The sequence below is a fragment of the Hemitrygon akajei genome, chromosome 21 (genome assembly GCF_048418815.1).
Source record: "Hemitrygon akajei chromosome 21, sHemAka1.3, whole genome shotgun sequence".
Lineage (NCBI taxonomy): Eukaryota > Metazoa > Chordata > Chondrichthyes > Myliobatiformes > Dasyatidae > Hemitrygon > Hemitrygon akajei.
The window spans coordinates 64,817,198-64,842,676 of record NC_133144.1 but is presented as its reverse complement, the minus strand read 5'-3'; the positions used below and the strand labels follow the sequence as shown (position 1 = coordinate 64,842,676).

The following is a 25,479-nucleotide window of genomic DNA, read 5'->3' as shown; positions in this document are numbered from 1 at the left end:
ACCATATGGATTTAATTAAAAGTTAAAAAATCCTCACGTGTAATACCTTTCTGTGTAAATATCTCATATTACAACGTGGGACACCTGCGGCCGAAAATCCGGTGCGGCCTGTACAAGTAAAAAATTGATTTTCTTTCTAAAATTAGAGCCAGCGGCTTTTAATCAGGTGCGCTCTGTAGTCCGGAATCTACGGTACCAGTTTACATTTAGAACTTCCCTAATTTGATTGAGGTGAAACACCTAATTTAAAACCTTCCACTCGTTTTTAAATAGTTTTAAGTCCACTCTGAAAACATTTTTCCTTCAACTATTCCTGAAGACCTAGCAGATTTTTTTCCTTACACACCAGAAATGATCACCTTCAAACTGATAACACCTTGGTCAGCTCATCCCTAAAAGGACAAAATTGAAGACATGAAGTCAATAGGACACTGTGTTCAAATTATAATCATTTAGCTCAGCAGAAAATGTTTTGTATGAGCTTAGGTTACCCCTCCAACATTCTAAATCTGCTCTTCAATCTCACAAATGTCCTAATTAACCTGAAGTTATGGGTAAGTTTGTCCTGTGCAAGGTTCTTCCTCAGTTCAACACAATGACCTTCAATGCAGTTCACATTTAAAGTATATAGAACATAGACCAGTACAGTACAGCACAGTACAGGCCCTTCGGCCCACAATGTTGTGTTGAACTTTTAACCTACTACTAGATCAATTTAACCCTTCCTTCCCACATATCCTTCCATTCTTCTTTCATCCAAGTGCCTATGAAAGGGACTCAAATGTTCATAAAGTATCTGCCTTAACCACTAACCCTACCATCATGCTCCAAATACCCAAGGCTCTGTGTAAAAAAAAGTTAAAAAGCCTAACTTCAATATCTCTGCTAAACTCTCCTCCAACTGGCTTAAAATTATACCTAACTGTATTAGCTATCTCATAGAACATAGAAATTTTCAGTACATTACGGGCTCTTCGGCCCACAATGTTGTGCTAACCATGTAACCTACTCTAGAAACTGCCTAGAATTTCCCTAGCAGATATCCCTCTATTTTTCTAAGCTCCATGTACCTATCTAAGAGGCTCTTAAAAGACCCTGTTGTATCCGCTTCAACCACTGCCACCGGCAGTGCATTCAACGCACCCACCACCCGCTGTATGAAAAACTTAACCCTGACATCCCCTGGGTACCTACTTCCAAGCACCTTAAAACTATGCCCCCTTGTGTTAGCCATTTCAGCCCTAGGAAGAAGTCTCTGGTTATCCACACAATCAATGCCCCTCATCATCTTACACAGACCCTGTATTTCACCTGGGGAAAAGTTCCAGGCTGTCCACTCTATCAATGCTCTTATCATCTTGTACACCTCTAACAAGTCATTTTTCATCATCCTTCATCCCAAAGGGAAAAGCCGCAGCACTCTCAACCTATCCTCATAAGACATGCTCTCTAACCTAAATAGCATCCTGGTAAATCTCTGCACCCTTTAAAGCTTCTCACATTCTTCCTATAATGAAGCAACTAGATATGAACATAATACTCCAAGTGTGATCTCAAAGGTTTATAGAGCCGCAACATTGCTTTGTGGCTCTTGAGCTCAGTCCCCCAACTAATGAAGGCCAATACACCATACACCTTAATCACCCTATCAACTTGCACAGTCACTTTGATGGATCTTTAGACCTGGACCCCAAGATCTCCTGTTTCTCCACACTGCTGAGCATCTTGACATTAACCCTGTACTCTGCCTTTAAGTTTGACCTTCCAGAGTATTACTTCACACTTTTCTGAGTGAACTCCATGCCACTTCTTGGCCCAGTTCTGCATCCAGTCAGTACCCTACTGTAACCTATGACAACCTTGTACACTATCCATAACATCACCAACTTTTGTGTCATCTGCAAACATACTAACCCATATTTCCACTTATGCAGAATACACCACTACCCAGCTAGAACGCAGTGGTTACAGCAGGAAAAACAAAGTAAACACTCATTTTTTTTCCATTCAACATCTATGCATCATTTAAGTGAGACACACAATTTGCAAGTGATGTGTTTTGTTCTTTATCTATTAAATAGCAGCTATATTTTTGTAATGAGCTTTTACCATTAAATGATCCACAGAATAGACAGTACGTCCTCTTCCTGCATTTTTCAGATATTTTCTTTTTTAGGCCGCGTTTCTGAAGATAGGTTAAGCCAGGCTTTTTTAAAGCATCCAGAAATGTTTTCCTCTCTTCTTGTGACAGCATGATACGAGAACATATTTTGCAGATCATCTGTGGAAAAGCAAACGAGGGCAGAGGGCACCCGTGAACACTGTAACTAAAATCACTTGCAATAGTATTACTGCCTCAACACTTGTAGGTCATCATGATACAAACCTGTACAGTACCAACACCAGACTCTTATCAAAGAAACCAAATTACTTGGCAAAATATCTAAGAGATGCCATGAAACTTCAGCTCATGACAAACAAATGCCAACATTCCAAGCGCTGTACTCTGTTGTAGTTTAAAATGGAGGATTATGGGCTGTGCAGGAGTGAAGGGTTAGGTGGAGTAGGTTTATGTGGCACAACGTCATGGGCTGAATGCCTGTACTATATCTAAAACACAACACACGTCTGCAAGTATCAAGAGAAAAGCTCTAGATAGCTCAATCCTTTGTTGGATTGAGATATAGAATTATTGTTTATCTTGTAACTTTAATTTTCTTGTCAACTCTGCCATGGGGAGTCCCAAACCTGACTGTGAAAGGAGGTTTGTGCATGGGGCTGTTTTTAAAAAAAAGTGCTACAGAAATGCCAAAAGCTCCACAAAACTTCGTCCCTGAGAGAGGAATCTAGAAAATGGGCTACACCTGGAGACAATTTGAAAGACTAGCCCAGGACAGCTGCTGCCGGAGGACTATGCTCCAATAGGGATGATGGGCTTAAGAAGATGATCTTTCCTATGCTTGTTTGTATTTGAATTGAATTGAATTGACTTTATTTCTTACATCCTTCACATACATGAGGAGTAAAAATCTTTATGTTGCATCTCTATCTAAATGTGGCATGTGCAATCATTGTAATTTATAATAAATAAAACAGTCAATGTAATATGGAGTACAGTCAAATCAGCATGAGTTCATCAGTCTGATGGCCTGGTGGAAGAAGCTGTCCTGGATCCTGTTGGTCCTGGCTTTTAAGCTGCGATACCGCTTCCTGGATGGTAGCAGCTGGAATAGATTGTGGTTGGGGTGACTCGGGTCCCCAATGATCCTAAGGGTCCTTTTTACACACCTGTCCATGTAAATGTCCTGAATTATATTTGTATATAATCACCTATGTACATATGATTGTTCAGCAAATGTTCCAGTAATTGCAGTGCAAGTTGCCTGTGTATTTTTCTAGAAATTTTGTGGTTTCAGTGATGGGTGTCATATTACTTGAATCTGGCTGTCATATTTGTTAACTGTTATCAATGGAATTTATGTTACCAGTGGTCTGGTATGAAAAGACCACAATACTTTTAATCTTTCTCTTTCCTTTGTCTCTCACCAGGCTTCTTCACTATTGTAATACTTGATAAAATGACCATAAGCAACGAGTTTTTCCCTCATTCTTGAGTTTTGACGAATCTTTGCATTGCAAAAACATCCAACACATTCTTTGGAAGATATGCTCTCTAATCCAGACAGCATTCTAGTAAATCTCCTCTTCACTCTCTCTAAAGCTTCCACATCCTTCCTATGAGGCGACCAGAACAGAACACAATATTCCAAGTGTGGTCTAACCAGGGCTTTATAGAGCTGCAACATTACCTCACAGCTCTTCAATTCAATCCCCTGACTAAAAAAGGCCAACATACCACATGCATTCTTAATAACCTTATCAACTTGTGCAGCAACTTTGAGGGATCTATGGACATGGACCCCAAGATCCCTTTGTTCCTTCACACCACTAAGAATCTTGTATTCTGTCTTGAAATTCACCTCAAAGTGATCACTTCACACATCTCAAACCAACTCTGCATCCTGCAATGTTCTGTTGTTACCCACTACACAATCTACACTACCAACCTTTATGTATCTGTGAACTACACCATATATCTCTGAAATTCTAGGAAGTTAACCGGGTGATAGTATCAGCATTATGTATTTGACACCATCTCACTTCTATCAACCTTCTCAAGACAGACGTCTTCACCCGGTTTAGCTTGATGCACAATTACAATTTTAGTCAACTTTACAGAAAAATATCAAAACTCACAGAGCTGATCAGACCTAAACATAACCTCTAGGAAATGAAATGGCCGCATTTAACACAATCACCTACAAACCCTGAGAAACTCATGAACAACCAGTCAATGTTCCAAATAGTATAACCACCGTACACATGGGCATCTGCACAAACACACTAAATCAAGAAAATGAATCAATAAATTTTTTTTAGAGATACAGCATGGTAACAGGCCCTTCCAGCCCAATGAGCCCGTGCCACCCTATTACACCCATGGGACTACTACCAACCTGTATGTCTTTGGAAAGTGGGAGGAAATTGGAGCACCAGAGGAAACCTAAGTGGTAACGGGAGAACATTACAAACTCCTTACAGATATGAGCTGCATTGTAATAATACTTATTTTTTAAAATATATTTTTACTCTATTTTTAAAGATAATTACATAGAGTAATAACGCTTATTAACCAATATGCTACTGTGTCGCTCTAACAATTATAGCAAAGAATGACAGTGCATTGGTGATTATTTGTAGTATTAGTATGTCTCATAGCTGAATGCTATTTCTGCTTACCTGTAATATTCCAATAATGGCTTTAAAATAACCAACATGGAAACAAGGCAGCTCCAAGTCAATATAACCATAGTGTCCAATGCAGTCAGCCAAATTCTTCCCACATGTTTCACATGGACGGTCTTTCTCACTGGTTCCCTATTGATGTATAAGAATTACAATTTTCAGAACAATTAGTAACTGTTCACGCACAGAACATGTTTAAGATCAATTATATCATAAAATTCAGTAAGGCAAGTGCAACTTCTTCCTGGACACACAAAACACTATTTTCTTGATAACATGACCGCGTGCATATGTGTTGTAATTTAAAGAAGTATGAATTCCAGTTTTGCAGTCAATACCAGACACCACCCCGAGTCTGTGAATCTTGGCGAGTCTAAGGTCCATTGTTTGAGTCTACTGAAAGCTGGAGGCTGAAGACAGCCTGTCCTCTGATTGGAGGAGTGTGTATGCATGCATGAGCGTGTGTAAGGAAGGAAGAAATGGGGCTTGTTTTGCTGTTGTTATGTTCTGCTGAGGATGGTGGGCATGTTATGTTGGCACTGAAATGAGTAGCGACACTTACAGGCTTCCCTCAAAGTTCAAAGTAGAATTACATGTCACCATATACAATCCTGAGATTCATTTTCTTGCCATTATACCCAGTAAATCCAGGAACCATAATAGAATCAATGGAAGACTGCACCCACCAGGGCAGACAACAGCCAATTGCAAAAGACAACAAACTCCAAATACAAAAGAAAACAGAAGAAATCATACATAAATAAGCAACAAGTATTGAGAACATGAGATCAGGAGTCCTTGAAAGTAAGTCCATAGGCTGTGGGTACAGTTCAGTGATGGGGCCAGTGAACTTACTGTCACTGGTTCAAGAGCCTGATAGTTGAGGGCTGATTACTATTCCTGAACCTGTTGGTGAGAGTCGAAGCTCCTGTGCCTTCTTCCTGATGGCAACAGTGAGAAAAGAAAATGACCTAAATGGCAGGGGTCTCTGATGGATGCAGCTTTCCTGTGACAACATACGTGTAGATGTGCTTGTGCTTTACCCATGATTGACTGGGCTGTATCCACTACTTTTGTAGGAATTTCTGTTCAAGGGCATTGGTGTTTCCATACCAATGCAGCCAGTCAATCTCCTCTCCCCCACACATTTATAGAAGTTTGTCAAAGTTTTAGATGTCAAGCCGAATTTTTGCAAACTTCTCTGCCATGCTTTCTTCGTAATTGCACTTTATGTGGTGGGTCTAGGAGAAGTACTCTGAAATGATATCACTGAGGAATTTAAAGTTGCTGAAGGAATAGCCCGTGGACCTGCAGCTTCCTCCTTCCAAAGTCAATCAGTCAGTAACAAGTTGTTGTGGTGGAACCACTCAGCCAGATTTTCAATCTCCCTTCTATATGCTGATTTGTCACCACCTTCAATTTGGCTCACAACAGTGGTGTCATCAGCAAACTTAAATATGGCATTGCAGCTCTGCAGTCATAAGTGTAAAGCGAGTAGAGCAGGGGGCTAACCTCACAGCCCTGTGATGATGGAGATTGTTCCTCAAGCTGAGGCCTTGGCAACAACCTATGACTCACTTTCAAGGACTCTACAACTCATGGTCTCAGTATTATTTCTTACTTATGTACTTTTACTTTTGTATTTGCATGAATCTCTCCTTTTGCACATTGGTTGTTTGTGTAGTTTTTCATTGACTCTACTGTATTTCTTTGATCTATTGTGAATGCCTGTAAGAAGACAAATCTCAGGGTAGCATTTGGTGAGATATATGTACTTTGAACTTTTTAGTCTATCTTATTGCCCCGATACTAGAGTGAAGAGATCCCATGCTTACCATGCGATGATCCAGCACACCGTGTGACAAAGGGGTGTGACTGTTATCCTGACTGTACAGATTCTTACTGACCACCTGAATGTGCGCCTGCTGTCGCATCTCTTTTGCTGATTTCATTCCAAAGCAGATGTGGCTTCTATGTGAGGAACCAAATCAGGGGCAGTTATATAAATTTCACAGATTAAACATATAAACTCCTTACAGACAGTGGCAGAATTGAACCTGTGTCAGAGGAGATGTAACAATGTTATGCTAACACCTACACTACCGTGCCAAAGTTCTCCATACACACATCCCATTCATGGCTCAAACTTTCTAGCTAATTCTGGGAAGTGGGCGTTAGGGAAGAAAATGTGCCAAAGAGCCACACAGCACAGACTCAAGGTCTCAACACTAAATCCATTTTCCCTCTTACATTCAAACTGACTTCCACGCCATCCCTATCCGCCAATTCATCTACACCACCAACAAATTTGCAGGGCCAATGAGTTTACCAACCCACACACCTTTGGCATGTGGGATGAAAGCAGAGCACCAGGCAAAATCCACGATAAAAAGAGAAAGTACTAGCTACAGAGAAAGAATGGGCCTCGGGAGCAGCGAGGCAGGTACTGAACACCACGGTGCCTCTATGTCACCCCAAAACAGTCATCAATATGCAGAATCTGCATATTCTCTGCTACTGTTCCAGCATCAGTCCTCTTAAACCATAACAGTAGTGTGATCACTCAAGCAGAGTGTGATGTTCTCGAAAGGGGTTAGCAAGTCTTTAGGTGGTTAGAGACTGATCCAGGATTCACCACAAGAAGGTGACGATTCTCGAAGAAGTAATGACTACCTTCTGAAAATGCCTCAAGTGCTCCCCTTCAACATACACAAAATGCTGGAGGAACTCAGCAGGTCAGGCAGCATCTATGGAAAAGCGTAAAGTTGATGTTTTGGGCCGAAACCGCTTGCTGAGTTCCTCCAGGGGTGTGGGTGTGTGTGTGTGTCTGTCTGTCTTGGATTTCCAGCACCTGTAGATTTTCTCTTGTTTGCTCATGTTCCTTTCCCACTTCCATTACTGGCCCACTATCCCCAGATTTCCCAAATCTCCCACACAATTCCTCCTTGCAATTACCCCCAGAATGATTACTCCTCTCGCTCTCTAGTTCTTATCGTGCACTCACACTGGTCCTTCATGCTATTAATCCCCACATCATTTGCCCATATACACCCATCACTTTAACCAGGTTAACCCCACACAGAAACCATCCCACTCTCATTAACTCCCCTCACTCTTTCCAGTGACTCCCCTGTACAGTCTCCCCACCGCATAACCCCACATTAAGCCAACCCCCAATACTGGCCCCATATTACCCCTAAATACCTCTGATTAACCCCTCAAACACCGACCTCATATTAACCCCCAAATACCACTCAGATTAACCCCATAAACACCGACCCCATATTAAGCCCCAAATACCACTTTCAGATTAACCCCTCAAACACCGACTCCCCTCCCACATTAACACCCAGCAATTCCCCACATTAATACCCTAACACCATTCCCTGCACATGAACCCCACACCCAGCTCCACGTGTACCCCATCACCACCACTCCTCCCCACCCGCTGTTCCGTCGCTCTGACCCCGAGCTCACATTTTCTTCGCCACATCCGTCTCCCGGAACTGTTCCTTCACCATGGTGGCGACGGCCGAACGGGTGCCCGGTCTCCCCGAACACCCCCCTCACCTCACCTACCACCAACAGCCCAACTCACGGCCCGGCTCCGCCCTCAGGTCCTAGCACCGCCCGCAGGCACCGGCTCGCACTCCCACCCTCCCTATACAGCGCCACCCGCAGGCACCGGCTCGCACTCCCACCCGCCCTACAGCGCCACCCGCAGGCACCGGCTCGCACTGCCACCCTCCCACTACAGCGCCACCTCGTACCCCTACCCTCCCACAACACCGCCACTCTCTCCCGACTGCGCCTTCCGCTTTTCACGGCTGCAGCGCCACCTTGCACTGCCACCCTCCCGCTACAGCGGCACCGCCCGCGCCCGGCCTTCACTGCAAGTCCTTACAGTGTGTTGGATTAGCACCAGGGACTGTAGGATCTCAGCTACTATCAGGGGAAACTCTAAACTACCACGCGTCCTCTTTCCTTTTCAAGTGTAAATGGGAAAAATTTTAATGGGAAAAAATACTCAATAACTGATCTCCCAATAACTGTCTATTATTTACATAACGGGCCAACCTACAGAAGTAGTAAAAGTCAAAGTCTTGAAGAGAATTTTAAATGGTGGAAGGAAGACGATGTTATTGGAATGACTTTCGGAGGTACGATAGCTCATCCATTGAGCAGTTAATGCAAAATAGGCTTGACCTCAAAAACCCTTTTTTTGCCGTTTAATAAATGTCTACCACTGGAGGGAGACAAGAGACAGAAGCACCACTTGAACACTGATCAGCAGGAGGAGCTCAAACTTCTTCGGAAGGATCCAAACCCCAAACTCATTCCCGCGTCTCCCCTGTATTGTTTTACCACCTCTATATACCCGTGTACGGTATGGGCTCGGGAGTTTAGCGGTTAGCACCACGCTATCACAGCCAGAAATCAGAATTCAGAGTTCGGTTCTGGTAGTCCTCACTGCGGAACGTGTGCGCTTTCTCCGCCTGCTCCGGTTCCCTCCCACAAAACAAAACAAAACTGGCCTGTAGGTTAATCGGTCGTTGTGAATTGTCCTGTGATTAGGTCAGGGTTAAAACAGATTTGCTGCTCGACAGACTACTGTCTCTCTAAATAAATAAGTGGTCTGACTGGATGGCACACAAACAAAAGCTTTTCACTGTGTAATTATCAGGTTTATTATCATTTACATACATGTTGTTTTGCCGCAACGGTGCAGTGCAAAAAAAAGAGGAAATGTTCATGGGTTGATGGCTGAGGGGAAGAAGCTGTTCCTGAATGTTTGCGTGTGGGGTCTTCAGGCTCCTGTACCTCCTGACTGTAGGTAGTAATGAGAAGAGGACATGCCCTCAGTGATGGATACCACCATGAAGATGTCATGGTGGGAAGGCTTGTGCAGTGATAGAGGACCAACCCCTTAGCATTAGAGCCTGCATGCCAAGTATGGTGTAACAATGATAAATCACTATAAGAATTTCAAAATCTCGCTATCTCCTCTAGATTTACTGATAACGTCACAGAATTTGGGCCATTTGGCCTATTGAGTCTGCTCTGCCATTTCATTATCGCTGATCCATTTCCCCCTCAGCCCCATTCTCCTGCCTTCTCCCTGTATCCTTTCATGTCCTGACTAATCAGGAACCTATCAACCTCTACCTTAACAAATTCCACGGATATTTAAAGAATGATTGAATGAGACACAGCTGTAGATTAGTTGCATAGTATTTATCTTTATTCATTTACATTTCTGAGCATATTATATTTTGCCTTCTTCCATTCGCTCCAATTCCTGATGGTGGCCTTTGCCAGCAATCGGCTCTTTGGGACAGACGGTGTCTCACAGATAATTCAGAGACACCAACTCTCTATCTTCGTATGGTAGCCCTGAGGCCTTATTGAAGCTCGAGGGGGCACGTGTGGATTCTTTGGTCAGTAAGGCTGAAGGTGTGAAAAGCAGATACTTGCATTGGAAACATCACCCTCAAGTTGTACACAGGATGAAAATTCCTGATTTTGGCCACCAAAAATGGCCTCACTGCTGGTTCGAGTTAACAAATCCAGACATTCTGCTGGAAATCCAGAGTAACACACACAAAGTGCTGAAGGTCAGGCAGCATCTATAGAGAGGAGTAAACAGTTGACATTTCGACATGAGGCCCTTCACTGGGACTGGGAAGATGCCACAATAAGAAGGTAGGGTGAGGACAAGGAGTGCAAGTTGGCAGGTGAGGGGAAAAGTGGGTGGGTAGGTGAGTGAGATGACGTCAGAAGCTGGGAGGTGATAGGTCAAAAAGGTGAAGGGCTGAAGAAGGAGTAATCTGATAGGAAGGGAGAGTGGACCATGGGAGAAAGGGAAGGAGGTAGGGAACCAGAGCAGCAGGTGAGGGGTAAGGGGGAGTCACGGTGGGAAATGGAGAAGAGAAAAGGGGAGGAGGAGAAGATTACCAGAAATTAGAAAGATCAATTTAAGACTATTGACTGAACACAAGAGGTTCTGCAGATGCTGAAAATCTTGAAGCTAGGCTTCTTCCACCACCCCCTTCCTTTCCAGTCCTGATGAAAGGTTTCATTCTAAAACACCGACCGTTTATTCCCTCCGCAGATGCTGCCTGAATTGCTGAGCTCCTCCAGCAGTTTGTGTGTTGTTCGAGTTACGAATAATAAGCCTTGTCAATGCACATTGATCTCTAATTAAGGGTGATAAGGAAACACTTTGCATTTGACAGTTCCTAAGAACTGGACAAGATGGCAAAAGGTGAATGCCGGTTATATTGGCACGCAATATGCAAATTTACAAAAAAGATATAAAATACAAGAAACGCAAACTGTTCCAAGCCTTGAAGTAGTCAGTTGACTTCTGTTTAAGCCAACCATAAGTTTTTGGACCATGCGAGAAAGAGAAGGAGGTAGGGAACCAGAGGGAGCAGGTGAGGGGTAAGGGGGAGTCACAGTGGGAAATGGAAAAAGTAAGCAGGAGAGGAGGAAGAAATTGCTGGAAGTTAGAGGAAACCAAGAACCTCGTCTACACTTCAACTCAGCCATGAAAGGGCTGATTGACGGCAATGATTGTCTAGGTAGTCAGAGAAAGTTCAAAAAGTGAAACGCAATGGGGTGGGGGTTTGTCATTAGCAGTGTGTGGGATTTTTTTTGTGGATTCTATTGTCTGTTCGTCTTGTGGCTGCCTGCAAGAAGGTGAACCTCAAGGTTGTCAATGGCCTATGTACTTCGATAATAAATGTACTTTGAACTTTAAATGAGTGTGATCATTTCCGAGATCAAATAAACTGAAGAGTTCAACAGAAGAGGCAGGGGTTAGTAGAGGCAAGTTAGTGGGGTAAAACCCTCAAACAAACATTGCCCTTGGAAATACAATAGGACAAATCTCTACCAAGCCCCCCAACACCATCTCAAACTTCAGCTGAACAAATACATATTGAACATGCCAATACACAGGATTACATTTACAAGCTGACAGAAAAGGAAATTAAACAAAAGAAAGCTGAGGACACCCCTGCTCTATGACAGGTGGAAGCTCAAACCTCCACCAGCTCAAACCCCGCTGTCCTCCCTCAGTCATTTGAGCCACAAAGCTGCAGCAACAACTTCTTGTAATCACCGGAGCAGTCGTCCTGGCAACAGAAGAAACAAAGGAATGATTAGACAATAAAACACCTGGCCACTGCCTGAACCTACACCTAGACCGAGCGGTGTCGGTTGTACTGCAGAGCTGCATTGGTGCTACGGACTGCAGAGGCCAAGCCACCTCACTGGGACCTGCAGAAACCACTCAGAGACTTGAGGTTGTAGGGTAATGTAACGGGTGTAACCGTACATAGTTCACAACCACTGACATTGGGTTGGGGTTCACTTCAAGGGGCTGGTCTGACGTGATGAGGTAATTACGTACTTTTACCGTATTTTGTGTTCAGTTTTTTGGTGTTCAATAAATGATTTGCTTTGAGTTTTTTTTCCTGAACATAAAACGTCTCTGCTGTTTTATCTGTGAAAACCTACAAGGTCAAATCCCACAGCAGTTTAGAAGATGTCCAATTAATAATCTGGAGACCCAAGGTACAGGTAAAGTGGGGACACAGGCCTGCAGGGTGGTGAAGAAAGAATCTGGCATCTTGGCCTTCATCAAATCAGGGCACTGAGTACAGGAGTTGAACTTAGTGTACTTGGGATGTGTTGATACAAGCAACATTTCCCTGTACCATTCAACGTACACATTGTAAACACAGCTAATTTTTGTTTTGCACATTTAAATATAGAAATATAATTACCGCTATAAATGAGTACAGCGACTTCCCATACATCCTCTTGAATTCAGCCCTTATGTCCAACATATCAACTTCACAGCGGGACACCATAATGCGAACCAGGGTCTTGTCATCTGTACCCAGTCCCTAGAGAAGGAAGGGAGGGAAGAGTCACACCTCAACATGAGATTCAAGAACCTCCCTTTCCCCAGTACACTCTTTCCGTCAGATCCTATACCTCCCGGTGCTCCAGTTTCCTCCCTCATTCCAAAGATATAGGGGTTAAAGTTAGAAAGTTGTAGACATGCTATATCAGTGCCAGAAGCACAGCAACACCAGCAGGCTGCGCCCAGCACATGCCCGACTGTGTTGGTCGTTGATGCAAACGACACATTTCACTGAGTTTCCATGTACTCGTGACGAGTAAAGCTCATGTATTATCTTTTACCCTTGGGGTTTCCCCACTGTTGCAAAGCACAGGAGACTTCAGCTTCTGGTGTGTGACAAGGAAGCAGCTGGCTGTTGTCCTGCCCTCCCAACACCCGTTTCTCCTGAAGACCACCTGGATGCACAACCCCAGCAGTGAGAGCCGCTGGAAGTTACCTTCATGGACTTGTAGAGCCTCTCAGCAAAGAACGCCGAAGTGTTTCTCAGGCACTTCACTGCAAAGAGAACATATTGGTCATCAGCAGGGTAGGACACAATATCAGTATGGTAAGAGAATACAGATAAAAACATTTTAACACACACCTCATGGTCAGTGAGGCGAAATGCAGTCAACTTGGCTTCCCCTCTCTATTAATTAATTGACCTAAAAAAGCGTAGGGGCGGCGCAGTAGTGTAGTGGTTAGCAGAACGCTGTACAGTGCCTGCTGTATGATCAATTCCTGCTGCTGTCTGTAAGGAGATTCTAGGTTCTCCCTGTGACTGCGTGGATTTCCTCCCACATTCCAAAGATGTACGGGCTAGGGTTAGTAAGTGATGGGTGTGATACATTGGTGCCGGAAGTGTGGAGGGACTCGCTGGCTGCCCCCAGCATATCCTCAGACTATGTTGGTCATTGACGTAAACAACACTTTGACTGTGTGTTTCAATGTATATAATCACATACGCAGCCAATAGATTACAGATGGAAACATTGTTATAACACACAAAAAAAATCCCCTTTGTCAATAGATTATAGATAAAAACCTTACACCACACTCAACACACACGGTATAACATGCACAAACAACCAATATCCCTTTGTCAATAGATTACAGATGAAAACGTGTTACACCACACTCAACACACATGGTATAACATGCACAAACAGCCAATATCCATTTGTCAATAGATTATAGATGAAAACATTTGTTAGGACAGGTAGAAAAGGTTAGTCTGGGAGGGCTTAGAGAACTACTGAAGGAGTCAGCATTAGCTGGGGGCCTCATTACATTAATGAGGTCAGGGAGTCATTGTCCAAGGCTGTGGGTGTCAACTGGTGCTAGACTGGAGCATCGGATATACTGGTCTTCATCCAGTGAGCAATCCAATCAGTTCCCAGACCATAGTGTGGAAAAGAGTCCCAGCTCCTCAGTGTTTCTTATGCCCCTTTTTGGTTGAGCTAGCTTTAGAATGAGGCAATTCCTTCAAATCAACTACCAGAGGGTTGCTCATACCCCAACTTCACTCTGTCTCTCAACACCAGAGGCATAGAATATAGAATAGTAACTATTACAGGATTAATGAAAGATCAACCAGAGTGCAGAAGACAACAAACTATACAAATGCAAATATAAATAAATAACAAGAACATGAGATAGAAAGTCCTTAAAGTGAGATAATTGGTGGTGGAAACATCACATTGGGGCAAGTGAGTGTAGTTATTCACTTTTGTTCAGGAGCCTGATGACTGAGGCGTGGTAACTGTTCCTGAACTTGGTGGTGTGAGCCCTGAGGCTCCAGCACCTTCTACCTGGGGGCAGCAGGAAGGGAGCATGGCCTGCCTGGGAGTCTGGATCCCTGATGATGGATGCTGCTTTCCTACGACAACACTGCACGAAGATGATGTACTCAACAGTTGGGAGAACTTTACCAGTGACATATTGGGCCGAATCCATTACTTTCTGTAGGATTTTCTGTTCAAAGACATTGGTGTTTTCATACCAGGCCATGATGCAACCAGTCAATACACTCTCCACCACACACCTACAGGTCTAAATGTTTGTCAAAGTTTTAGATGTCATGCTGAATCTTCGCAGATTCCTAAGGAAGTAAATCTTTCTAAACCTTTCCTATCGATGTATCTGTCCAAATATCTTTTAAATGCCTGCTTCTACCACTTCTTCTGGCACTTCGTTCCACACACCCACCAAGCTCCGTATGAAAAACCTGTTTCTCATGCCCCTTTTAAAATCTTTCCCCACTCATTTTAAACCTTTTGATTGAGCTGCCAGAGGGAGTGGTTGAGCTAGATCCATTAACAGTATTTAGAAGACTTTTGGACAGGTACACGGACAGGAAAAGTTTAGAGCAGGGGTTCCCAACCTTTTTTTATGTCACAGACCTCCACCATTAACCGAGGGGTCCGTGGCCCCTGGTAGAGGGACAAAGGCCAAACATGGGCAGATAGCTGAGATGGGAATCCTGGTTGGAGTAGACCTGCTGTACTACTTTATGACACAATGGCCTCTAGTTTTGGACTCTCCTACCCTGAGAGAAAAACTGTGCCACCTTATCTAGGTCCCACATGTTTTTATAAACCTTTCTAATGTCACTCCTCAGCTTCCTTCATTCCAGGGAAAAGATCTAAGCCTCTCCAGCCTCTCATTATAACCCAAACCCTACAGGTAGCAGGTTACTCATTGTTTCTGGTACCTTTGCAGTCACTCTGCAAACCCCTCTAGCATGCCACATCAGCGACAACTTTGACTCCATAGCAGTCTGCTCCAAGTCGTGGGTTTTGGGTTCAAATCCTGTTCCAGACATTTGAGCACAACAACCCAAGTTTGGATTGCTTTGTTGTGCAGGCAGATATACCACTTATTACCCCATCAGAAAAGATCCACGGTGTTATTTAGAAGAGCAAGAAGAGTGTTTTGGCTGGTAGTCTACATTAAATTCATCCCTTGACCAACTTCACTCAAACTAAGTATCTGGAGTTATCAGACTGCTGTTTGTGAAGTCTTGCTGTGCCCACATTGGCTGCCAGGTCTCTATTACATGGATCTACAGTACACCACAACAATATTTCAGTGGGGAAGATATCAGGACGTTCTCCAAGGTTTAAATAAGTGAAGTCACACACTCAATGTTTCAGGAACAACTTCTTCCCCTCCACCATCAGATTTCTGAACAGACACTGAACCCATGAACACTACCTCACTATTCTGCACTATTTATTTATTTTTAAAATATTTCTTATTGTAACTTATAGTATATTTTATGTATTGCATCGTACTGCTATCATAAAACAACAAATCTCGTGACATATGTCAGTGATAATAAACCAGGTTCTGATTGCCACTTGGCTCACCCAGACCATGTTGGCCATGTAAGGGGCATTCACTTAGCATATTTACAATCTCATCAGAGGGTCAGAGTTGGAGAGGGTCAGCAACTTTAAATTCCTAGGTGTTACTATTTCAGAGGACCTGGCCTGGGGCCAATACACAAGTGCAATTATGAAGAAAGCAAGGCAGCACCTCTACTTCCTTTGGAGTTTGCAGAGATGTAGCGTGACATCTAAAACTTTGACAAACTTCTCTAGGTGTGTAGTGGAGAGTATATCGACTGGTTGCATCATAGCCTGGTATGGAAACACCAATGCCTTTGAATGGAAAATCCTACAAAAAGTAGTGGACCATCATGGGATAAGCCCTCCTCACCATCGAATACAACTACATGAAACGCTGTCACAGGAAAGCAGCATCCATCATCAGAGATCCCAACCACCAGGGCTCTACTCTTTGGAGAGAAGGAGGATGAGAGGAGACATGATAGAGGTATACAAGATGTTAGGAGGAATAGACAGAGTGGACAGCCAGCGCCTCTTCCCCAGGGCACCACTGCTCAGTACAAGAGGACATGGCTTTAAGGTAAGGGGAGGGAAGTTCAAGGGGGATACTAGAGGAAGGTTTTTTACTCAGGGTGGTTGGTGCGTGGAATGTACTGCCTGAGTCAGTTGTGGAGGCAGATACACGTATGAAATTTAAGAGTGTACTAGACAGGCATACGGAGGAATTTAAGGTGGGGGTTTATATGGGAGGCTGGGTTTAAGGGTTGGCATAACATTGTGGGCTGAAGGGCCAGTACTGTGCTGTACTATTCTATGTTCTACAAAGTACAAAAGACTCAAGAGTCACATCAGCAGGTTCAAGAAGAGTTACTACCCCCTCAAGCAATAGGCTATGGAACAAAATGGGATAGCTACACTCAATTGCCAATCCATAGAGATGTTCTCACAACCAATGATCTCACATTAAGGACTCTTTATCTTGTTATTTCATGTTCTCATTATTTATTGCTACTTATTTATACTTGCATTTGCACAATTTGTTGTCTTCTGCACTCTGGTTGATCTTTCATTGATCCTGTTATAGTTATAATTCAACAGATCTGCTGAGTATGCCCATAGGAAAATGAATCTCAGGGTTGTATGTGGTGACAAATATGTACTCTGGTAATAAAAATTACTTTACCTTATACTACAAGGCTTGTTTACCCTGCAAGATGGGAAATGGCACTCAGAATACCTCATGACAAATGAAGTAAAGAGAGAAATATCTGAATGAAAATGGCAATGAGATGATACTTGTATTAGTCATTGGAAAACATCCAGTAAACTAGAAGTTGGAAAGGCACCATGTTTAGGATATTGACACATCCAATTGCTAACAGAATGACCTTGGACACTACATTAAAGATAAAATGTTGGGTAAGGCTTGCAACTGTGAGACTTGATGCCAGTGATCCAAAACCACGATATAGATGTAGATATACTATTTCTGAGCGATTTTGTTTGGGGTGCTTTGATGCAGACAGCCACAGCGACCTGCAGTCAACAAATGCTAAACAGCCCTGAATGTTGCTAGATTGTGGCTTCCTGTTTAATTTCTATGTGCTATTCACTCACTTATTTTGCTATGTGTGCAATTTGTTCTTTTTTTCAGCACAATGGGTGTTCCATATTTTGTCTGAATGGTTCCATGGTGTTTTTGTGCTTTGCGGCTGCCTGTAGAATGACTAATCTCAGGGTTGAATACTACATATATACTTTGATAATAAATGTACTTTCAATCTTTGAAAGAACCTGCAATCTGCAGCCAATAGTTTCCCTCTAAGACACATGGGTTGTTCGTCAGTCTTTGTTTGTGTGTAGTTGTTCATTGATTCTATGGTGTTTCTTTGTTCTACTGTGAGTGCCCACAAGAAAATGAATCTCAGGATTGTGTATGGTGACATATGTGCTTTGCTAATAAATTAACTTGAACCCAGCTACAAACATGGGAATCAGAATCAGGTTTATTGACACTGACAGACATGTGTTGTGAAATTTGTTGTTTTGTTGCCACAGTAAAGTGCAATACATAAAATACACTATAAATTACAAGAAGAAATACACACACACAAACAAACAAACTATTCAGGCCCTATAACTATTTCCAGATTTTACCGACAAGATTAATTCTATCTGCAGATGCTGGAAATCCAAGCAACAAACACAAAATGCTGGAGGAACTCAGCAAGCCAGGCAGCATCTATGGACATTTCAGGCTGAGACCCCTTCGGCTGGTCTCATATTCTACTCCACATTTAACTGTCTCATTTTCTAAATATTAAATATATTGAAGTAGGCTTTTTTAAGCTAATCTTCAAAACATTGTGCATCATATCAAATCCAAAGAAAATTCCAAAACCTGTTACCAATTTACTAAAAATTTAAAACCAACATTGTTTTTAATGAATTCATAAGAATACTGCAAATATCTCCTCTCTCTCTAAGGTCCAACAGTATGGTAGATTTTCAACAGGTCAAACCAAAATGAAGACAAAAGAGCATTCAAGACAAATCAGGGAAATGATAAGAGAGAAGCACAAATCTGGGGAAGGGTACAAGACCATCTCAAAGGCACTGAACATACCACGGAGCTCAGTAAAAAGTGGAAAAATATGAAACTGTAGCCACACTGCTTAGGTCAGTCTGCCCCTCTAAATTTAGTCGCTAGAGAAGAATGGCACTTGTAAGATACCAACAGTCACTCTGAGTGAGCTGCAGAAGTCAACAGCTGCAACTGGAGATGCAGCACAGTCTAATAGATAGATAGATAGATACTTTATTCATCCCCATGGGGAAATTCAACTTTTTTCCAATGTCCCATACACTTGTTGTAGCAAAACTAATTACATACAATACTTAACTCAGTAAAAAATATGATATGCATCTAAATCACTATCTCAAAAAGCATTAATAATAGCTTTTAAAAAGTTCTTAAGTCCTGGCGGTAGAATTGTAAAGCCTAATGGCATTGGGGAGTATTGACCTCTTCATCCTGTCTGAGGAGCATTGCATCGATAGTAACCTGTCGCTGAAACTGCTTCTCTGTCTCTGGATGGTGCTATGTAGAGGATGTTCAGAGTTATCCATAATTGACCGTAGCCTACTCAGCGCCCTTCGCTCAGCAATACAGTAATGCTAATGGTTTTACTGCCAGGAAACCATTCCTACTGCAAAGTATGGTGGGTGTAGCATCATTCAGCAGTAAAGACAGGAAATCTGGTCAGGATTGAGAGGGAGGTGAACACTGCTAAATACAGAGAGATCCTGGATTAAAAACCTGTTAGTCTCTGCCAGAATGCTTAAACTGGGAAGGAGGTTTGTCTTTTAGCAAAACAATGATGCAAAGCACGCTGCCAGGACCATGGAGTGGCTTCAAATTAAGAAATCTGATACCCTTGAGTGGCCCAGTCAGAGTCCGGACCTTAATATGATCAAACATCTCTGACAAGACCTCAGGATTGCTATCCACTGCTGCTCCCCAAATAACCTGGCACAGCTTGAGCAATTTTGTAAGGAGGAATGGGCAAATCTTATTCCATCACATTGTGCAAAGCCAATGCAGACTTATCCTAAAAGACCACTGACTGTAATGGCTACTGGAGGTTCTTCAACTAAGTACTGACCAAAGACGAATGGATATTTTTGAACTGCTGACATTACAGTTTTTGAAATTTTAGTTTTACAACTTTCCCTGCTTTTTTTGGGATCTACTGTGTAAAAAGGGAGAAAGTGATCACAAATAAAAAACCTCTGTTAAATTGATCAAAATCCCTGGTTGTAATACTCACTTATGTGAACATAAGGTTGGGCTGAATACTTTTACAAAGGCCTTATGCATATACACACATACACACAGTGGATTCCAGTTAACTGGACCATCTCTTAATCAGGACAGCCACTTATTTAATCCAACTCTTAAAGAACAAAAACTAATTGAGGAAATATCCTGAATTCCCTTTGTTTATTTGGGACACAGCGTCGCTTAATTTTGGCAGGAGACTGTTGGCGAACAGTTTTTAAACTTGCAAGTCGTGGGCACTTGTGTCACCGTTAACACTACACCATTGTTACAGCAAAGTTTTTAAAACAGCATCGCTTGTGTGTGTCTGTGTTCAAGAAGCAGTGATTTTTGCCACTGATAGTTGGTGAGAAATAAGCAGCAAGACCATTCAGAACTGTTTTGTTCACTGCGGTTTCAAGCATTCAGACTTGAAGATGCCAGAAACAGCTGGGAGTAAAAATGGAACGATTTCATTGCTTCAACAAGTTAGGAGCTATGAAAAATTTGAAGGTATTGATAATCATCTTAAATGTTACAATGAAAATGAAGAGTTGGAGGATGCAATAATCGAGAGCCTCGTATGAAAGCAAACTATTATCTACACATAGTGTCTGCACTGATTTTGTTCAATTACAGTCAATTAAAAGAACATGACAGTAGTCACTGGATAATTTCTCTGTTAACTGTTAGGACATGTAGTTTTATATTACTGTAACAATATTGATAGTGTTTTAATTTGTTCGATATTTCATTCATCTACATAATTTGTTACTCAGTTAAATGGTAGTTTGCCTTTTTTTTACACCTTTTTAACTATTTCCATGAAATTGGAGCTAATTGAGGCAGCCACTTAATTGGGCCAAAATGTACTGGTCCTGATGTGTCCCAATTAACCGGAATCCTCTGCATATAATTAAATTAGTGTGAAAAGAAAGCAAAAAAAAGGAGCAAGATGCAACATACACTGTTACAATCCACAGTTTTTTCAACTGTGAAGATTATTTCAATTTGTTTGATTTGTAAATATCCTTTCACAAGGGGAATACCCCTTCAAATATGCCAGTTGTAGACAGCCACACAGACAGACGGGCAGACACACACACACACACACATGCATGTGGACAAACAGAAGGCCAACAGTATCAAAATACTGTACTAACCCACAAACTGTGAATCCAGAAAGCATGGGAGAGGGAACAACACCAGCAAAAGCATTACGTGTAATTGATTAATAACACCTTGATAACTTCCCTGCTCTTAAACCTGTCCCACAGCTGCACAGAGTGGCTGGAGGGGAGTGTCTACCGAGTTGCAGGTCAACAATCGTGCTCTTCATTCTAAACTGGGACTCTGTATTACCAGGCTCAATGATAGCACAGGAAAGACAGCAGTACTGCAGTCTCAAAACCCTCTTTCAACAGGACTTCATGAAAAATGAAGAAAAAAGCCTTAAGAGTTGCTACAGATGCTGGAAATCTTGAACAGCACACAAGATGCTGGAGGAGCTCAGCAGGTCAGCTAGCGTCTATGGAAGAGAATAAAGAGCCAACGTTTTGGCCTGAGATCCTTCATCAGGATCGTTCAACAAGGAAAATATCTGCCTGTGCATCAGCAATTCATAGTTCAAAGTAAAATGTATTATCAGTATACATACACGTTACTACATACACTTCTTGAGATTCTTTTTCTGCGGACATAATTAGTAAACCTAGTTTACGGTTACTGTTCTTAAGGACAACGGACTGTGCAAATGCAGATATAAATAAAATTGTGAGACTGGCTCAATGTGACTGCACTCCAGTCTCTGAAATCATGCTCCACAACTTGCCTTAGGTTAACACTTCAGTTCAGTAACTAGGGAGCCTGTTGGACTGAACCTGATGAGTTTACGGGGTGTGGAACATGTAAAAAGGAGATACAAGAGACTGCAGATGCTGGAATCTGAAGCAACAAGCAATGTGAAAACTCCACTGAGAATTTAATAGAGTAATATAGAATGGAAACAGGCCTTTCAGCCCAACTCATCTGTGTTGACCAAGTGCCTTCTTTTGTGCTCTGCATTCTGGGAAGTCATCTCAATGAATTAAATTTTCCTACTCCCACCTCCAACCTACACGTGTCTGCTGTTGCCTACTGATTGAAGACCTTCTCTATCTACCTAATCTCATCGCAGCAGAGAGAGTAAATAAAGGGAACGGTGTGGGTTCGCTGATGGTACAGACAAGGACTCCTCACCTACTGCCACCATGCCTCTTTCCAGATTCCCAGACATCTCACGGGCGATGGTCTTCTCAATATCGTGCTTACACACCTGGCGATACTCTTCAAACACTGAAATAGAAATAAAAGCAGAATTTTCAGTCACAGAACGTCTTAAAATGATATTTATGAAAAGCAAACACCATCTTAAATCATCTTAAGCTGGTTTATATTGCAAGTGTTGGGCCACACACAGAAGTTCCAGTTCTAACCTCTAATCTTTACGAGCATGTGTGCAAGAGTCAGTTAACGTGAACGTAAAGAGGTAGGAATGAATGAGTGAGGAGTGTGCGTGTGTGTGTACCATTGTGTGGGTGTTAGTTCCCAGGTCTTAGCGGATGGTGAGCTAATTGTTGTGTGCACGAGTACGGTGTAGTTCCAGGAAAACGAGAAGATCACTTGCAGCAGGATCACAGGCACCTCAATACAGACCAGGTATAGAATATAAACTATACATAAATTATTCAAGACAGTGCCGAGGGAAGAAAAGACCATTGTTGTCTCGTCAAAGTCAAAATAAAAGTTATTATCAAAGTACTGTATGTATACGTTACCATATCCTACCTTGAGATTAATTTTCTTGCAGGCATTTACAGGAAAATAAAGAAATACAACAGAATTGATGAAAAAAATTACATATACTGTAAACAAAGACTGGCAAACAACCAATGTGGAAAAGACGACAAATTGTGCAAACAAATAATATGGGAACATGAATTGTAGCGTCTGTAGGTTGTGGAATCAGTTCAGTGTTGAGGAGAGTGAAGTGATCCTCTCTGATTCAGGAGCCTGATGGTTGAGGGTTAATAACTTTCCTGAACCTTAAAGCATTACAGACAACCTTCAGGTCATTTATTACACACGATTAGACAAGACAGTGAAGAGAAAGGCTGCAAAACAAGAAATTAGTGTGACAACTCAATGGAGAAACTGATTGTGGACTGAAGGAAGGGGACATCAAGGGAACACATGCCTGTCCTCATCGAAGGATCAGAAATGGAAAGGGTGAGCAGTTGCAAGTTCCTGCGAGTCAACATCTCTAAGGATCTATACTGGGCCCAACATACAGATGCAATTACAAAGAAGGCACGGCACTTCATTAGGAGTTTGAGGAGAATTGGTGTGTCTTTAAAGACACTCACAAATTTCTACAGACGTACTGTGGAAAGCATTCTAACTGGATGCATCACTATTTGGTATGGAGGGGCATTGGAAAAAACTGCCAGGATTTGTAAATTCAGGAATAAGCCTCCCCAGCATTGAGGACACCTTCAAAACCTGATGTCTCTACAAGGTAGCATCCATCTACAACAGGGATGGCCAACCTATGGCGCATGCGCCGGAAGTGGTGCATTGGATGATTAGAAGTGGCGCATTGCACCCCAGTGATAATAATAAAAAAAAGGAAGCCTACTCATACAGAAAGTATTAGCCAAAAACCGATTGGTAGAAAAAAAAATCTAAAACAGGAATTAGAGCTAGAAATGGGTCTGCACCAGTGGTGTGCTGCAGGTGTTTGCTAGTCAGTTTACAACTGACACTCGGGTGCTACGGAGTTGTGCTTTGTTTGTCCTTTGTGAACATTTGCAGTTTTGTACTTTTTCGAAGATTAAGCCTTGCTTTTACATTTAGTTACCCATCATAGTGCAATAGAAAATGAGCAAAAGAAAAGCAGAAAGTGATAGTAAATGTGAATTCAATGAACTGTGGGAAAATGAGTTCTTATTTGTAGCGGGTCCGTCAGGAAAACCGTTGTGCATTGTTTGTGAAAACACTTTCTCACATAATAGAAGACATGATAACTCTTTAGGTTAACCTCCAGGCTGAGTCGGTGGTGAAGAAGGCGAATGCAATGTTGGCATTCGTTTCTAGAGGAATAGAGTATAGGAGCAGGGATGTGATGTTGAGGCTCTATAAGGCACTGGTAACACCTCACTTGGAATACTGTGAGCAGTTTTGGGCTCCTTATTTAAGAAAGGATGTGCTGATATTGGAGAGGGTTCAGAGAAGATTCACTAGAATGATTCTGGAAATGACAGGGTTAACATATGAGGAACGTTTGACTGCTCTTGGACTGTACTCCTTGGAGTTTAGAAGAATGGGGGCGGGGGGGAACCTCATAGAAACATTTCAAATGTTGAAAGGCATGGACAGAGTGGATGTGGCAAAGTTGTTTCCCATGGTGGGTGGAATCTAGTACGAGAGGACATGACTTGAGGATTGCAGGGTGCCCATTCAGAACAGAGATGCGAAAAAAGAGGGTGGTGAATCTATGGAATTTGTTGCCACAAGCAGCAGTGGAGGCTAAGTCATTGGGTGTATTTAAGGCAGAGATTGATAGGTATCTGAGTAGTCAGGGCATCAAAAGTTATGGTGAGAAGGCGGGGGAATGGGACTAAAGGGGAGACTGGATCAGTGCATGATGAAATGGTGGAGCAGACTCGATGGGCCGAATGACCAACTTCTGCTCCTTTGTCTTATGGTCTTATGATCTTAATAGACACTATAAAACACAACATCAGACTGAAATAGAAGGAAAACTGAAGCTAGTGGTTGGGACTGAATTATGGAAAGAATATGTGATTAAGAAAAAGTAAGAAATCAAAAGAAGACAAAATTGTTAAAATTCTCATTAAGGTAAGTAATGTTTATCTTGATTTTATATCAAAACAAAATATCATGTAAAAATGCTAAATATGTCTATATTAAAATATTTTTACAAGAATTGAATGGGAGTACAAGAGTTGTATGGTGCATCTGAACTCATGCATGAAAAAATTGATGCACAGAATGTAAAAGGTTGGCCACTCCTGATCTATAAGGACCCCCGTCATCCACTCTTCTCATTGCTACCATCAAGAACAGCTTCTTTCCCTCTGCCATTAGATTTCTGAATGGACAATGAACCCCTGAACACTACCTCGCTATTTTTCTTCTCTTTGTGCACTACTTATTAAGTTTTTTCTGAAATATTCATATTTCTTATTGTAACTTATAGTTTTAAAAAATTATGTTTTGCCATGTACTGTGTCGCAAAACAAGAAATTTCACGACACGCTAGTGATGCGAAATCTGATTCTGGTTACTTTGCGCAGGAGTTTCCACTGTGTACAGCTGTTGATGAAGCCTCTTACCTGCTCTCAGATGGGATCGATTTCTGGAGCAGAGAACAGCATTAAACTTCGACTCGTCTGTTCCCATACGTCCTTCTCCTGCATTGTACAGATCCTGAGAAAGAAATATAAAACAGATTGGGCCTTCATTGTGATAAACCTCTTCACCGTTGGACTGAAATACGTTCAGAAAACAAGCATCAACACTTA

General features: G+C 42.2%; 2 protein-coding genes across 4 annotated transcripts in view; both read right to left on the bottom strand.

Annotated features, from left to right (window-relative positions):
- The window catches only part of polr3a (polymerase (RNA) III (DNA directed) polypeptide A), an 82,196-nt gene extending 73,765 nt beyond the window's left edge, over nucleotides 1-8,431 (bottom strand). For both annotated transcript variants that reach the window (XM_073025614.1, XM_073025615.1), the window contains exons 1-4: nucleotides 8,284-8,431; nucleotides 6,642-6,777; nucleotides 4,801-4,938; nucleotides 2,110-2,281 (exon numbers count right to left, since the gene is read on the bottom strand). In XM_073025614.1, coding sequence (XP_072881715.1) covers nucleotides 2,110-2,281; nucleotides 4,801-4,938; nucleotides 6,642-6,777; nucleotides 8,284-8,327 — 490 coding nt within the window. In that variant the 5' untranslated portion in view covers nucleotides 8,328-8,431. The remainder of the gene's footprint in view (nucleotides 1-2,109; nucleotides 2,282-4,800; nucleotides 4,939-6,641; nucleotides 6,778-8,283) is intronic.
- A 1,595-nt stretch (nucleotides 8,432-10,026) lies between these two features.
- Nucleotides 10,027-25,479, bottom strand: part of LOC140714386 (annexin A4-like) — a 94,007-nt gene continuing 78,554 nt past the window's right edge. For both annotated transcript variants that reach the window (XM_073025611.1, XM_073025613.1), the window contains 5 exons: nucleotides 25,291-25,384; nucleotides 22,133-22,228; nucleotides 13,179-13,237; nucleotides 12,600-12,722; nucleotides 10,027-11,945 (listed from right to left, as the gene is read on the bottom strand). In XM_073025611.1, the coding sequence (XP_072881712.1) occupies nucleotides 11,886-11,945; nucleotides 12,600-12,722; nucleotides 13,179-13,237; nucleotides 22,133-22,228; nucleotides 25,291-25,384 (432 nt within the window). In that variant the 3' untranslated portion in view covers nucleotides 10,027-11,885. The remainder of the gene's footprint in view (nucleotides 11,946-12,599; nucleotides 12,723-13,178; nucleotides 13,238-22,132; nucleotides 22,229-25,290; nucleotides 25,385-25,479) is intronic.